At 34.8% G+C, this 15,636-nt stretch overlaps 1 protein-coding gene across 1 annotated transcript in view; it reads left to right on the plus strand.

Annotated features, from left to right (window-relative positions):
* LOC123635467 (SSX family member 2 interacting protein) overlaps window positions 1–15,636 on the plus strand; it is a 42,106-nt gene that overhangs the window by 22,731 nt on the left and 3,739 nt on the right. Inside the window, exons 5-13 of the mRNA XM_045547643.1 lie at window positions 677–787; window positions 2,337–2,472; window positions 4,731–4,806; window positions 4,887–5,064; window positions 6,885–7,035; window positions 8,757–8,893; window positions 9,240–9,413; window positions 12,627–12,741; window positions 13,149–13,314. Of these exons, the coding sequence (XP_045403599.1) occupies window positions 677–787; window positions 2,337–2,472; window positions 4,731–4,806; window positions 4,887–5,064; window positions 6,885–7,035; window positions 8,757–8,893; window positions 9,240–9,413; window positions 12,627–12,741; window positions 13,149–13,314 (1,244 nt within the window). The remainder of the gene's footprint in view (window positions 1–676; window positions 788–2,336; window positions 2,473–4,730; window positions 4,807–4,886; window positions 5,065–6,884; window positions 7,036–8,756; window positions 8,894–9,239; window positions 9,414–12,626; window positions 12,742–13,148; window positions 13,315–15,636) is intronic.

Consider the following 15,636-nt stretch of genomic DNA (forward strand, 5'->3'; position numbering starts at 1 on the left):
AACTATTTTAAAAAATATTCCAAATGAGTGGCCTCATGCAGAACTTGGCAGAGTTCCTCAGAAAATGTGTGGAATGAGTTGAAAGTCAGCATCTTAGTCTATGCCAGTTCTGGCATTGCTGTCGTTGCTCTGTGGGCGATACCTTCAAAGCGTTTGCCACCAGCAAGGGAGAAATGGGGCCGTGCAGTAGTCCCACACTCTGACTTGGAAGTGTTGCCACTTTACTTGGTTACCCGTCTTCTTCAGACTTAGCCTTGAATCACATCTGGCTCTTTCTCAAAGCCAAATTAACTCTCAAAGGATAATGATGTTGCTGTACCTGAGGAGATACTCAAAAGTGTGCTGTAGAAGTGTTAAAAAGTATTAAAAAGAAATTTCAAAAATAATCAGTTGCAGCATTATGGAATAAGTGAAGAGTCTTTCAGGGGAACCGAAGCTCTTTTGTATATACATACAAAATTTGGTATTTAAATTAACATTTGACATGTCAATTTAAATTTTATAATTTTATAGTATCAAGCTTTTATAATAATTGCTTTAAATATTTCACATGTCACTAACCCTCAATTTTAGCTAACAAACACTAGTATGTATGACCTCGTTATTGATCTTTTAAGAAATCAGTTATTCTGAGTCCTATGTTAATTTTAATCAGAATTTTATATGAATGTTTTAGGAACAACTGGAAGCCTCCAGGAGGGAAATGATTGGGCTTCAGGAAAGAGACAGACAGTTACAATGCAAAAACAGGAATTTGCATCAGCTACTGAAAAATGAGAAAGATGAGGTGAGTTGTCAGTTCTTGCAGATGAAGTTTAAGTGAATTTTTGTTTTTTTATAGTATGAGATGACTGTAAGAGCTACTTTACTTTAAAAAAGAAAGAACTATTTATTCATCTTGCCTCAAATTGCTGCAGTGGACTTCTGTATACAGTATTGTGTCCTATTTAACTGAGAGGTCAGGAACCACAGTCCTCCACCCCTCTGCCCCCCTGCATGTGGCTTAGTATATTAGTTCACTGCTGGTAACAATCGGTGTCCTGTACCGCTCTTCCTGGACTCAGTTCACTGTCACTGTTTCTCAGGCACAAGGCTGCTTTAAATGCAGATGTTTTATTCTGTGCCATACCTGTACTTTAAGACCTGACACTGGCCTTCTGGCATGCACTGTCTTAAATATTGACATTGTTCGCCTAGTAAAGCAATTATTTGACTAAATTGGCACAGAAGCAATTCACGTTAAAAATCTCATTTCTGAGACAAAAAATATCATAATTCTAATTTCTGCTTTAATGTTTACTTAGTAGAATTCTAAGTTGTACTTTAGTGGTTATTTGGACCTATAGAGTTAATGCATTTGAAAATACTATTTTTTAATTTATGTACGAGGAAATCATGTTTTTATTGCTCTACAATATGACCCCTGACCATGTAATAACTCTAAAAATATAGTATTTATTTTCAGTGTTTATATGTTTTGACTATAATTAAAGACTTTTAGAGGAATGTATTTCTTTAAAGACCCTTGGAGTGATTTAAATAGATTTGTCTGACCATATTTGATTATTTAGTAGTACATGTATTAAGTGGGTAATTCATATCTTAACCATAAGGTTACTGATACATATTTCCTTGAGTTATTTCACAGAAAATTTTGACTTGATCTATTGATTACATTTAAATGGTTTGAATATAGTTAATCTTTGGTAGGGATTAAGTTAATCACATTAATCTCTAGCTGGGATTGAGAATGGCTGTGTAGACTAGACTATATTTGCTATCAAGAGCTGCCTGAGAAGCCAAAGCAGATGTAAATTTTGAACAGAAGTACCTGGCACATAGTAAGTACTCAGAAAATGTTTGAACTGGATTCTGTTTGGACTTACTCTTATTTGAGAACTGTTTTTGATCAGAGAAAAATGAGCCTGTTTACCTGCTGCTGTGTACTACTGGCTAATTCGTCTTGTCACAGATGGATAAGAAGTAAAGTAATCTCAAGTTAGTATGAGGAGGTCACTAAAAATGATCGGATGAATTCTATTTATTTCAAATGAAGCTTTAATCATTTTAATACTAACATAAGAGGTTCTGGGTTTTAAATTATTGGAATCTATATGTAAGGTAAAAGATGTGGGAGATAATTTAGAAGTTAACACTTCTGGAATTTTCAGAATTTTTTAAAAAATAAAAACTTTGTGATTCGGTGGTTACAGAGAAGAAAGTCAGTCTAGAATTTTAAAACTGTTATGTGGGGAGATGAATGCTAGGACTTCTTTCTCTTGAATTTGTGAATTTTAACTGGGTTTATAATCCTCATAGAAAATGTTTTTTTCCAGGTACAAAAACTACAAAATATCATTGCAAGTCGAGCTACTCAGTATAATCATGATATGAAGAGAAAAGAGCGTGAATATAATAAACTGAAGGAACGTCTGCATCAACTTGTTATGAACAAGAAGGATAAAAAGATAGGTAAGCAGCTGGCAAAGATGCAGCTAAGGGAATAAATAAGCTAATATTATGCTAAGAAATAAATGTAAAAGGATTTAGCACAATAACTCATGAAGGGTTATTTTCATGCTTAATACAATTGATTTTTAGATGGTGCATGAATGTTCATATAAACTAGAAATGTAGACAACTAGTTAGTGAAAAATAAGTCATTTTGCTTTGCTTCATTAGTTGCATGTATTTTTTTAACATGACAGGTGTAGGATTAATCCCTAGAGAAAAACTAAGCCAGAGGTCACTCTAATCTTCCATAGCAAAGAACTGATAATATTAAAAATCAGGATTGGTTTCTCAGTATCAAAAGAAGTGATTTTAGAGTCAACATCATAAAATTGTTCATCAGACCAAGTCATTCATGTCAGTTTGAGTTCCTTTAAAGAAGTTTAACTGTGTGTTTTTGAAGCAGCTGGTCAGAAGGATAGACTGTAAAAGTTATGCATATGTGTGTGTTTAAGGTATACTTTTTTCTAGTAGTATTCTTTTGAAAACTTCAAAATTTACAACTATTTCATACAAATGTGCAAAATTTCAAGAAAATAGTATAGATTAAAATGTAAAGCTACATACACAAAAAAGTAGAGCTATACAGGACAGTTTTGATGCCCTGGTCTAATTCAGGGAACAAAAACTCTGTGTTTATTGAAGAGTGGTTTCCAAGTGGTTTATAGGCAATCCTCTAACCTATATCATACAGTGATACCCTTGAACTGTCACTTCCAAACTGAACCGGGACTTCAACAGTAGCTGATGAGCATATGTTTCAAGCTGTCACATGGTGGGCTCTGCCTGCTATCAGTAAGCAGTTCAGTGTGACTACATCACTGTCATTCTGTACAGCAGAGCTGTTGCAGGTTTTTGAATTTTTATTTTTTTTTTTATTTTTTTTTATTTTTTTTTTTTTTGAGACAGAGTCTCGCTTTGTTGCCCTGGCTAGAGTGAGTGCCGTGGCGTCAGCCTAGCTCACAGCACCCTCAAACTCCTGGGCTTAAGCGATCCTACTGCCTCAGCCTCCCGAGTAGCTGGGACTACAGGCATGTGCCACCATGCCCGGCTAATTTTTTTCTATATATATTTTAGTTGGCCAGATAATTTCTTTCTATTTTTAGTAGAGACGGGGTCTCGCTCTTGCTCAGGCTGGTCTCGAACTCCTGACCTCGAGCAATCCACCCGCCTCGGCCTCCCAGAGTGCTAGGATTACAGGCGTGAGCCACCGCGCCCGGCCTGAATTTTTAAAAAATTATTAGAAAATAGAAAATGTGCAGTAATAGGCAGTTAAGACAAGGTTGGAAATCTTAATATTCTAAGTTAATAAATCTTACTCATTTGGACAATCATTGGTTTTTACAATTGGTTAGCCTCATGTTCATGAAGGAGAGAAAAATTAAAAAGCAGATGAAATGCTGGAAGTATAAATGTAGCCTTTAGTTAGAGAAGTTTTTAAGGAATTAACTCTGGAAACAGAGACTTCCGCTGTTTTCTAGTCCAAACCCAATTGGAGGTGACAGTTTCATAATAATTTTATTAACTCTAAAAATTATAGTAACTTAACTCTCATCTTATTTTCTTCTTATGCCAAATGCTTGCATCTCCACCTGTCAGAAGAGACATTACTACTGCCAAGGGTTTTGACTCCTTTGATGATGATGATGATGATGTTAATGTTAACAGGGTGTAACAAACTTTTTTTTGTAAAGGTGCATATACTAAATATTTTTGGCTTTGTGGGATCTACAAGTCTTGTGGCACCTACTTCTCTCTGCCATGGTATGGAAAAAGTAGCCATAGACAATATGTAAACAAATGAGTGTGGCTGTGTTTCCAGTAAAGCTTTATTTACAAAATCAGGTGGCTGGCCTGTGTGCCATAGTTTGCCAACCACTGATAATGAAATTAAGGATGATAAAAGGAATACTTAAGTACTTACTGTGTGCCAGATACAGGGTTCATCTCTACTGTGTTAAGTGCTTTAACATTTCCTTCAGTCTTCACAACAACTCTTTCATTTCTTTATTCCTATTGTATCAATGAATAAATAGACTTAGCAGTTAGGTAACTTGCCAAGATCTCAGTGCTTACAAGTGGTGGAACCAGAACTTGAAATCCTAACCTGTATACCAGGCTCACCAATGTCCCTTATGTGTATACAGTGTATTAGAATTTTAAGCACTTAAACATGTATGGTAAAAATGGTTTTGTTTTGTGTATTTGTGTGTTTGCAGCTATGGACGTTTTAAATTATGTAGGAAGAGCTGATGGAAAAAGAGGCTCCTGGAGGACTGGTAAAACTGAAGCCAGGTAAAGTCCAGTTTAAATTGATAAATTTGATCAGACTTTTCTTTCCATTCTGCATTTTCTTACTGACGGTCTCTTTCTAGAAATGAAGATGAAATGTATAAAATTCTCTTGAATGATTATGAATATCGTCAGAAACAAATCCTAATGGAAAATGCTGAACTCAAGAAGGTTCTTCAGCAAATGAAAAAGGAAATGATTTCTCTTCTTTCCCCCCAAAAGAAGATACCTAGAGAAAGAGCAGATGATAGTGCAGGAACTGTAAGTAACTCTTTCTTCTTTAATACAGTCTTCAGATTGCTAATTAGAACAGTTAAAACACTGGATAGGTATTCTCAATGGGGATACTATTGGTATTTGAATAGGAGGGTCACTCCTGTGCTATACCCAGTCACTGTGACAACCAGAAATATGTCCCTCTGTGTTTTCAGACATGCTCTGGGAAATGATGGGGATGATTTTCCAGGGACTTACTCTGTGCCAAGTATTGTGATAAATGCTTTGTAAGCATTGTCTCATTTCACAATATTTTTTATAATATATGAGAAGTTATTTCAAATATTATAATTTGATGATTTAGATATTATTACCCCATTTTATAGATGGGGAAGCTGAGGCACAATAGTTAGTATCCCAGTACCACACATGACAGAAGTGGGATTTGAACCCAGTCTGTCTCACTCCAGAGCTCATGGTTGTAACCACTGTGGCAGACATCCTTTCAAAAGTATTGTGTGCTCTACTTTTTAGAGAGTGAAACTTTGTTAGCTTTGGGAACCAAATAATCATTCAGTCCATAATTTTTTTATGTTCATTATGTTCTAGTCCCTGGAAAGAAAAAGCTAAAAAGATTTTGACTTTTTCCCTCAAGAAGCTCTTTTCTGGAGAGACAGGCATGTGAAGAAGTGATTATTACACGTTAGGTGCTGTAATAGGGTGGTACAATGTGTAAATTACAATAGAACAGTTATCATGGCAATGAAGGAAGGCATCAGAGAGAAAGTGTCATTTGGGCTAGTCCTTTAAAAACAGCTGTTTTTGAAGTAGAAAACATGGGAAAAGCATTTGATGTAGGGAAAGTAATACGTGTAGAAGTCTGAAAAAAAGTTACGTAATGAAGAAAAGTTCATTTTACTTAATTGCTTTAAATGTAAGTTTAAAATCTGGGTTTCAGCAAGTTCACGTTAGTGATTAGAATCTGAAAATAATATAACAATGTTGATAGAAAATGCTAGTTACCAGCAGTGCTGCATCTGCATGTGAAAACAGTCTAATCAGTCCTTCTTGCTGTTCATCTTCTATCTTTTCTTCCTTTTTTTCCCCAGCAAGATTTTTATTGTTCAAATTAGGAAAGTAGCTCTCTCTACCTTCCTGGATGTTGATAACAAATTAGGAATATTTTATATTGATGCAGGCTTTTATAACACATATACATTTTAGTATTGTTTCCCCGTGTTCCTTATCCTGCTTTGATTCTATATGATAATGTAGCAATAAAGTTTGCTGCATTTTTCTGTGACTTCATGTCAGTAGAATACAAAGAAAAATATTTCTGGTTGTATAAAAATTTATATGAGGAAAATAGAATTAGCAGTTGCTTTTACTTTGGAAATTATTTCACAGATTTATTTCTTTAAGCAGCCTAGTATTAAAACAAGTTGATCTAACTTAAGATCTCAGTTCTACCTTTTGGCTGTATCATACTTACTGTACTTCTCTAAGCCTCAGTTTTCCCACATTGTAACATGATTTGAGGATTAAATAACACATGAAAGCAATCTAATACAACATTAGACAGGTAGTGAATATCTTCTTCAAACAGCTCCATGGCTGTTGTCGCTAAATATAATTGGATTCAAATTCAGATTTGGAAAGACCTGAATTGGGGAGTTTCTATTTTCAATATTAATTACTTTTTCTCAAGTTGTTTATGTTAAGTACTGGGCCATATATGTGTAAGATGTGGCACAGAAATGCTTTTGGTAAGGCTCTGTCTGGCAAACAATCTGATGACTACTGCCTGAGTATCTAAAGCTATTTTAAAATACTGGTCTTTCCTTTTCAACTCTCACGATTTGTAGGTTATCTCTGATGTCGAAGAAGATGCCGGGGAACTAAGCAGGGAGAGTATGTGGGACCTTTCCTGTGAAACTGTGAGAGAGCAGCTTACAAATAGCATCAGAAAACAGTGGAGAATTTTGAAAAGTCATGTTGAAAAACTTGATAACCAAGGTAACTACTGCTTCAATGCATATGAAGTGAGTTGTGACACTTAATAAGCTGTTCGTTTTCAGTCACTTGGAAAGCCGCATTGTGGCTCAGACCTGAGTACTGTAGCTTAGTTTGGTGGTTTTTTTTTTTTTTTTTGAGACAGAGTGTCACTTTGTTGCCTGGGATAGAGTGAGTGCTGTGGCATCAGCCTAGCTCACAGCAACCTCAAACTCCTGGGCTTAAGCGATCCTACTGCCTCAGCCTCCCGAGTAGCTGGGACTACAGGCATGCGCCACCATGCCCGGCTAATTTTTCTATATGTATTTTAGTTGGCCCCCTAATTTGTTTCTATTTTTAGTAGAGACGAAGTCTCGCTCTTGCTCAGACTGGTCTTGAACTCCTGACCTCGAGTGATCCACCCGCCTCGGCCTCCCAGAGTGCTAGGATTACAGGCGTGAGCCACCACGCCCGGCCAAGTTTGGTGGTTTGAAAACAAGATTTTGCCTGTGTTTAAACATGAGGTTTGAACCTAACTAAGAAAAATACACTGTGCTCTCAGAGTAAAGTGTATTTTCTTTGAAAGGAGGACATCATATATCCATCTGCTCTGAATGCAGGACACGATTAAATAAAGATAACTGAGTCTCTTTTACTAAATCTTGGAAATCAAGAAATATTCATCACAATACTAATATGGATATTACTAGGTTCCTAATAATTCATTTAAAATTATTTTCAAAATAGTAGATGTTCAATATAAAATATCAATTAGTATATAAAGTAGAATATCCAGGTCACTAGTCCCTATACATAACATTTAACAGTTTGGTACATATCTTTCTAGATTTTTTTCTCTATGGATTTGCAAAATAAAAATAAAAATTTTATTTTTAAATAAATTTAAAAATAAAAAAAATTAAATATCACATATTTTTCTTCAGTGTCCTGTTTCACTTTACAGTGTATTATTATAGACATTATTTTCTATCCTTATAGGTGTACATTGATGAATATATTCTTTATATTTGTTAAAGTTTTCATGCTTTTAAACAGGAAAATTAAGGTTTTTGCTAGTAAATGAAGTCTATTTAAAGAAAATTTATTTTAATTGTCAAAATTACCAACTCAGTCCATTGTCTTAAATAGTAAAGAGCAACCAGCAAAATTACTATAGTAGTATTATAGTAAAATACAATAGTATTATAGTATAAATTAATGTAGATGAGATTTTGAGGCATCATTGTTATTAGTAAATAGCAAGTATATTTTTACTTCATATTTGCTGAATTTAATATGAGAGCAAGATTTGTAGCACTTCCTCTTTGAAGCAGTGTCAACAAGAACATAGTTTATGAATTTATTTTTCTATTATGTGAATATAGCTACATTGTTTTTAATTAGAGCATAGTCTTGAGTCAATATGTATTACCAAAAAAAGTTGGCAACAGAGTTCTATTTGTAAGCATATCATTTAGCCCTAAAATCATACAAATTTATAGTTGTCATGAACCCTTGCAGTTGCTTTGCTTTTAAAAAATTTTTCATAGTGTTAATATAAATTTAATTTTATTATAGCTCATGAAATTTTAAAAGGCCAAAGGAAATAACTACCTTTTTGAAAACCTATGAGATTCCAGAAAGAGAGAAGTTCTGAGGGCCTTGATTTTTAAATTTATGTCTCAAAACACCATAAACTAAATAGTGGCTGTAAAACATACGTCAACTTACTGGATTTCTGTTAGTTTCAAAGGTACAATTAGAAGGTTTTAATGATGAAGATGTAATCTCACGACAAGACCATGAACAAGAAACTGAAAAACTTGAGTTAGAAATTCAGCAATGTAAAGAAATGATTAAAACTCAGCAGCAACTTTTACAGGTAAAGGGGAATTACTTTTAAAGCTGTTCTGTGTGAAAGGCCAGAATTTTACTGAATCTGACTAGATTTGTATTCCTTTATTTCCTAAAGTCCATAGTCTCTGACATTTTTCCAGTCTAAACTAAGTTCTCTACTGACAGATACATTGCATACCATTCCTTAAACAGTCCATGCTTTGCTCATTGGAGTAGTAGCATTTGGGAATGAGAATCCTCATTTGACTTTCTGATTCTTCATAATTTCTCTTCTTGCCCTAAAGTTTGACCTGCCTTCCCTTGCTGTCATTTCAACTTGTTGAGGTGTTGCAGGGACCCTCTGGAACTTACTGTGTTTTAAAATTTAATAGCAGCAGCTTGCTACTGCCTGTGATGATGATACTACGTCACTGTTACGAGACTGTTATTTGTTGGAAGAAAAGGAACGCCTCAAAGAAGAATGGTCCCTTTTTAAAGAGCAAAAAAAGAATTTTGAGAGAGAAAGACGAAGCTTTACAGAAGCTGCTATTCGCCTAGGATTGGAGGTATTTTTAACAATTGTAGTCCTTTGAAAATGCTAGGGGTTTGGTAGGCTTCAGTTAAATGCTTCTAAGTTCTGCTTTTAACTGTTTCTTTCTCTTTATTTTTTTCTAAAGTGTTTTACTGGTGGTGAGCTTATAAATAACTTGAAAGGGAGGCTGCGCATATAGAATGATATCATTTTCCTCTTACCAGATTTGGGAATTGAATTTTTTTAAGAAAAACATCTATAAGCATTTATTCTTTTCAAATTGGCTTTCTACTGTTAAGTGTTTCACACAAGATATCTCCTTTGGGCATCTGTCATTTATCCACTGTCAGTAGGTGCGGTGTCACAAGACAGTGCAACCAAGAGCATGTTTGCTGTTTTTTAGGAAAAAAAGGAAATACAGTAAAAAATAAAGTTCTTCCATCTCCAGCTCCTCACCCAGGACTGTAGGCATTAACAGTTAATAGTTTGGATTGTCTTATATACACTTTTACAGCTTTCTTGTTTTACTTAGCAATGTATTGTCTACATATTTTCCTTTCAAAAATTATGGAAGTGATGTCTGAATATGGTTTTAAAAAAAAAAACCATACAAAAAGCTACAAAGTGAGAAAATATCCTCCCACTTTGGTCTGCACATTCATTCCTTAGTGGTAACCAATGTTAAAAGTTTCTGTTAGTTCTTCTGGGAAGTACTATGTTAACTTTAATATATTCCAACATTTTTTCCTTGATATCAGTTTATCGATTTCCTGCTAAGAAAGATAGAGAATTTAGTTTCTTTATAGTACATCCTACCTAGCTTTTCCTTATTCACATCTTATTTCTTCATAATATTGTTACTTTTGTTTTTCTGATTGCCTTTTTTTACTTTAAATAAATAATATATTTAATGCTTCCATTTCATGTTTGTTTAACTTCAGACAATATCAGTTCATTCCTGCAGTGAAAGATGAAGAAATTCTTGTAGTTATCCTTGTCCTACCTCTCTTGTTCCTCTACTTTGCAATGTTCGTGATACTATTATTTTTCTTAAGTGTTATCACATTTAACTTATCCCATCATATAATCCAGGTATAAGTATTTTGTCTAAAGTTGAGACTTAAAAACCAGGAAAGAACATGGATAACATTTTAATTATTTAAATATTATTTATTCTATCTATAACCAAACAATATGTTTTTACATGTAGAAAATATTCTTTACTTTTAAAGATTTTGCCACCAGAAGAGATGTATCACTGTCTAGTGAATTCTTTGACTTTCTCTGTAGCTTCCTTTGTGATTTCCTGAATCAGAATCAGCTGCCATGTTTCTTATATCTCATATTATCCTCTTTCTTGGGTTTCTTTTCAATTTGCTGTATTACCTTCTTGAGTAAATTTTTCGTAAATAGTGCATAAATGATAGACATTCTGAATCCTGGAACATCCGAAAATATATTCATACTTGATTTGTTTGGCTGGGTATGGAATTTAGATTCCAACTTTTCCCCTGCAGTCTTTGAATTATTCCATTTCTTCTAGTGTTTGGTTTTGCTAATGAGAAGCCTGCTTGTAATATAACCTGCATTACTTTGTAGATAACCCTGTGTTTTGTTTTTTGTTCTCCTCTCTGGAAGCTTTTGGTATTTTCTATTCTTAAAGTTCTGAAATTTTACCCAGGATATATCTAGATCATTCCTTTCAGCCTGAAGATTCTATATTTCTTCAGTTTAGCACATTGACTGCCACACTAGAAAAAAATTTTCTGAGGCCACAGTGTTTTATTAAAACAAAACTGATCCTTTCTAATTTGTTGTTTTTTGCTTTCTGTGCATGAGTTATTTGCACCACAATCCACATTTTTAGAATTAAATTGTCAGTATTAATTGTAACAATAAGAACATTAGCAAATAAGATTTTCACGAACCAACTGCAGGGTTTTGCTTCGTGAGGCCCCGGTTCAAAACTATAGTGAGTTAAATATAACTCACGTGGCAGTTAATGTGTTAAGGATATTTTCTTCTTTATTGTTTCCTGCTTTAACTTCTGTTAGACAAATGTTTGGCCTTCTGAATATATCTGTAGGTTGACTTGCATTCTAAATTCTGGGATAGTCTTTTACTTCTATTTTATGGGTCACCAAACTGGTCTTCAGGGTCAGTTTTATTATTCACTTTAGCCACTGAGTTTTTATTTCAGAATTTATCTTTTAAATTTTCTTTATATAGCATTATACTATTTTACAGATGTTTATTAATCTGTCTGATAATGTGTGTTACAATTTTTTAAAAAGCTTTCTTCCATCTCTTGAATTATCTGTTATTCATAGTGTATTTATCTTGGCCTTTTTTCTCTTACACCATTAGTTTTCTTCCAATGTCTGGTGATGCATGAGTCTGTATTAATATTTATGAATGGAAGAGTATGTGTTAGTTATTTTAAGTAGCTGGCATAGATTTCCTCCACAGTTGTCAAAGTCTGTTTCATCAATAGCTGTCATCTTCAGGAAACAGTTTGCTCCAGCATTTTCTCCTGTCTGTGGAATCACCAGGGGATACCTGAGCCTGTATCCCTCACACTACTCCAAGAGATACTCTTGCTACTTCTCATGTCACTCCCAGTTGCCTGGTGCCTTTCCCTGCATGAGAACCTCTTTGCCCGTGGTTGCTGGGAACAGTGGGAGCAGTGAGGGACGGGGAAGGAAAGATGAGAGGCCTGAGCAGTGAGTGAGAATTTAGTTTAGGATTCCTCCTCTGTTCACAGGGGGGGAAGGTTTGACATAACCTGCATATGCCCTCTTGTGGTTTAGTGGTGGTGGCTACCAATACTGGTAGGTAGCTAGAGGATGAGAGAAATGCTTGATGAAGTCATATGTCCTTTTAAGTGATTAATTTGCAATGTAGGGTATTTTTCTATTGTCTGTAGTTTTATATTTATAATGTGTATGTTCAAAAGTTATGCTAATGTTCTGTTCCCTTTTTTTTTTGCATTGTCCATTTGAATTTATTCAAAATTGTGAAAATAGTGATTGTTGGTTTATTAGGTGAAACAGATGAATTTTGATTGTTTAAACAATTTTCTTAAATGAAATTTTTCTTAAGTTTTTTAGGTTAATTAATTTGACTTAAGAAATATGTATAGATAGCCAGAGAGCAAACACAGATAGCTGGAGAAATCAGGTGAAATGGCAACTGTGTGGATATTGAAATATTGATCATTATTTCTTTGGTTTGTTTGTTACGGTAGAGAAAGGCATTTGAAGAAGAAAGAGCCAGCTGGTTAAAGCAACAGTTTTTAAATATGACTGCCTTTGACCATCAGAACTCAGAAAATGTGAAACTTTTCAGTGCCTTCTCAGGAAGTGAGTACTTCATAAACTCTCTAATCTGAACATGCATGTAAATAAAATAGTACAAATTATTAATATAAAGCTTTGGATATCACCAATAAGAGCTCTCTAATTGGAACTAAAAATCAACTTTAATATTTTATTTAGTCAAAGTGGGGATACTTTTGTATACCAAAAGTAACTTTTGTTGTAAGTGTGTAATGTGAAGTTTTTGAAAATTCACAATCTGAAAATATTTTAAAAACTAGATCCTTTTAAATGTTTGTGGAGTATGCAACAAATATGTCAAAACAACTATTCAAATTAATTTATTCTTTTACCTCACTCAGAGCTGCAAATGAATCATCCTGGTTAATTACCTTCACTTTTCTAGACTCACCGTACATACTGTCTTTTCTCCTCCTTTTTTTTTAAAATAGGTTCTGATCAGGACAATCTTGGCATGCACTCGAGGCAACGGCAAAAGAAGCCTCAGAGTGTGTCTAATGGGTCTCCAGTTTGCACATCGAAACTTACTAAATCTCTTCCTGCTTCACCTTCTACTTCAGACTTTTGCCAGATGCGTTCCTGTGTGTCCGAACATAGGTATTTGTCTATAGGTTATCTTTTCACGTATTTCTAAAAATTGCTCAAGTTGCACTACTAAGGAAAAGTTGGCAAGTCTGTAGTATTAGCAACAGTAGAGGCTTTGGAGAAGAATTTAGTAGATTGATTTATTCATTCTACAAATACTGGGTGCCTAGTATATATAGACATTGTGCTAGGGGCTGGGATTACAGTAGTGAGTGAGATAGATCTGACCCCTGTCTTCTTGGAGCTAAATCATATAATGTGTGTCTTTTTATTTCACATTTAAAGTACAATTTAAAATGTCTTATTTACAGGTGTTACTTAATATTTTAAGTACTTTGTCTTAAGTAGAAGTATATTGTTTTTACAGTTTTTGAGAGTACATATTTTAAAGTTTCTTCCAGTATACCCGTTTTTTTGGTACTGAAGGGCAAAAAACTGAAACAGACTGTTTATCTTGAGTGATAAAGATGATCTGTGCGCAAGGATGTCGATGTAAAAAAAAAGGTTGCTCCCCACCTCCAGGAAACCTGTATATCTCTCTTAATTGCTGCATTTTGGTATTTTCCTCTGTCTCATGTTGTTAAATCATTTTTCTAAGATATTATCAATACTCAGAGCCTTTTCCAAGATTAATTTTGAATTATCAGAGGAAGTAGGTGGAGCATTCCTAGTGAGATAGGCAGAAAAGATCAAAGGATAAGTTGGAAAGTGGGGTGGTAATCTCTTTGCTTTCAGTTAAGTCGGAGACAGTGTCCTCAGACAGCAGGAGTCAGAGCTGCTGCAAACTTGGCCAGTGATAAGAGACTGGTGTGGAACTAAGTGTTAAAAAAGCCAGCTGGCCCTTGGGCCAAGAATTGTTAAACAGATGGATTTTAGCACAAGAAATGAAGTGTTTAAAAGGAAGAGGACAAGACACTATATAGTTGACTTTTAAAATACGGAGGGATTAGGACTCCAAGCTAACATTACAGGACAAAAGAGCTGGGTAAGGGCACTCCAGGCACATGCTGGAACACTGAGGTGGGACATACGTGGTATGTTTGCAGTGGCCAGCGTAGTTGGTGAGCAAGACCTTGAGGTGTGAGATGAGGTTGGAGAGAGATACAAGTTAAAATATGTACACATGTACAGAGAGTAAGATCACAAACCCCTGTATACCCATTACTCAGGTTTAGCAGCTGTTAACTCATGATCAACATTGTTCAAATGTAACTCCACTCTGCTTACCTCCTACCCCAGCACACATTTGGGATTTCATTTGTAAAATATTTTAGTCTGTTAGGTCAAGTAATGTTCTAAGGGCAATGGAAAAGCCTCTCAGGGTTTTAAGCAGGAAAGTGAAAAAACTCTAAGTTTTAAAAAGAGTACTCTGTTTTATAATGTGGAAAACAGATTGTAGGAGTCAATCATATAAACCAGGAGATCAGGTTATTGGAGTTGAAGTGAGAGATGACGGTTATTGGACTAGGGTCATAATGTGAAGACAGAAATGCTTGGATTTGGGATACATTCTGAAGGTAGAGCCAATGGATTGATGGGTTGAATATGGGAAGTGAAAGGTTTTTTAATTTAGAGTCAAAAAATAATGTGTAAGCTCAGACTATTTTCTTACATAGAATGTTACTAAAACTTCCAAATTTGACCAATTAGAACTAACTATATAGACACAGACACAAAATCTGTCACCACTTGATACATTTTATTAATACATCTAAGAGACAGCATAATGTGGTTGTCTCAGTTATTTTTATATATTTTAAATTTTTACCTTTTTGGATAATTGTTTTTTGTTATGAAATATTTGACATGAATATTCCTTGAAGGCATTTTTGTGTTCAACAAAGTCCAACATTTAGTACCTACGTAAATATATGTCAAGGCATTTAAAACACTACCTGGTCTATTGTAAACATTTAGTGATGGACTATAAAAATAAAAATATATGTATGGCCAGGTGCGGTGGCTCACGCCTGTAGTACTAGCATTGTGGGAGGCCAAGGTGGGAGGATCACTTGGAACCAGGAGTCCGAGATCAGCCTGGGCAACATAGCGAGACCCCATCCCTACAAGAAAATTTTTAAAAATTAGATGAGCATAGTGGCATGTGCCTACATGTATGTAGTACCAGCTACTTGGAAAGGTGAGCGAGGCAGATCGCTTGAGCCCAGGAGTTTGAGGTTGCAGTGAGCTATGATCAACTACTGTGCTCTAGCCTGGGTAACAGAGCAAGACCCTGACTCAAAAAAAGAAAAGATATATAAACAAATGTATTATAAAAATGCTTTTCTGTTTCTTCTATTCTCAGAGCTTGACGAAAACACCATCAGTAGCATA

The sequence above is a fragment of the Lemur catta genome, chromosome 3 (genome assembly GCF_020740605.2).
Source record: "Lemur catta isolate mLemCat1 chromosome 3, mLemCat1.pri, whole genome shotgun sequence".
NCBI classification, from domain to species: Eukaryota; Metazoa; Chordata; class Mammalia; order Primates; family Lemuridae; genus Lemur; species Lemur catta.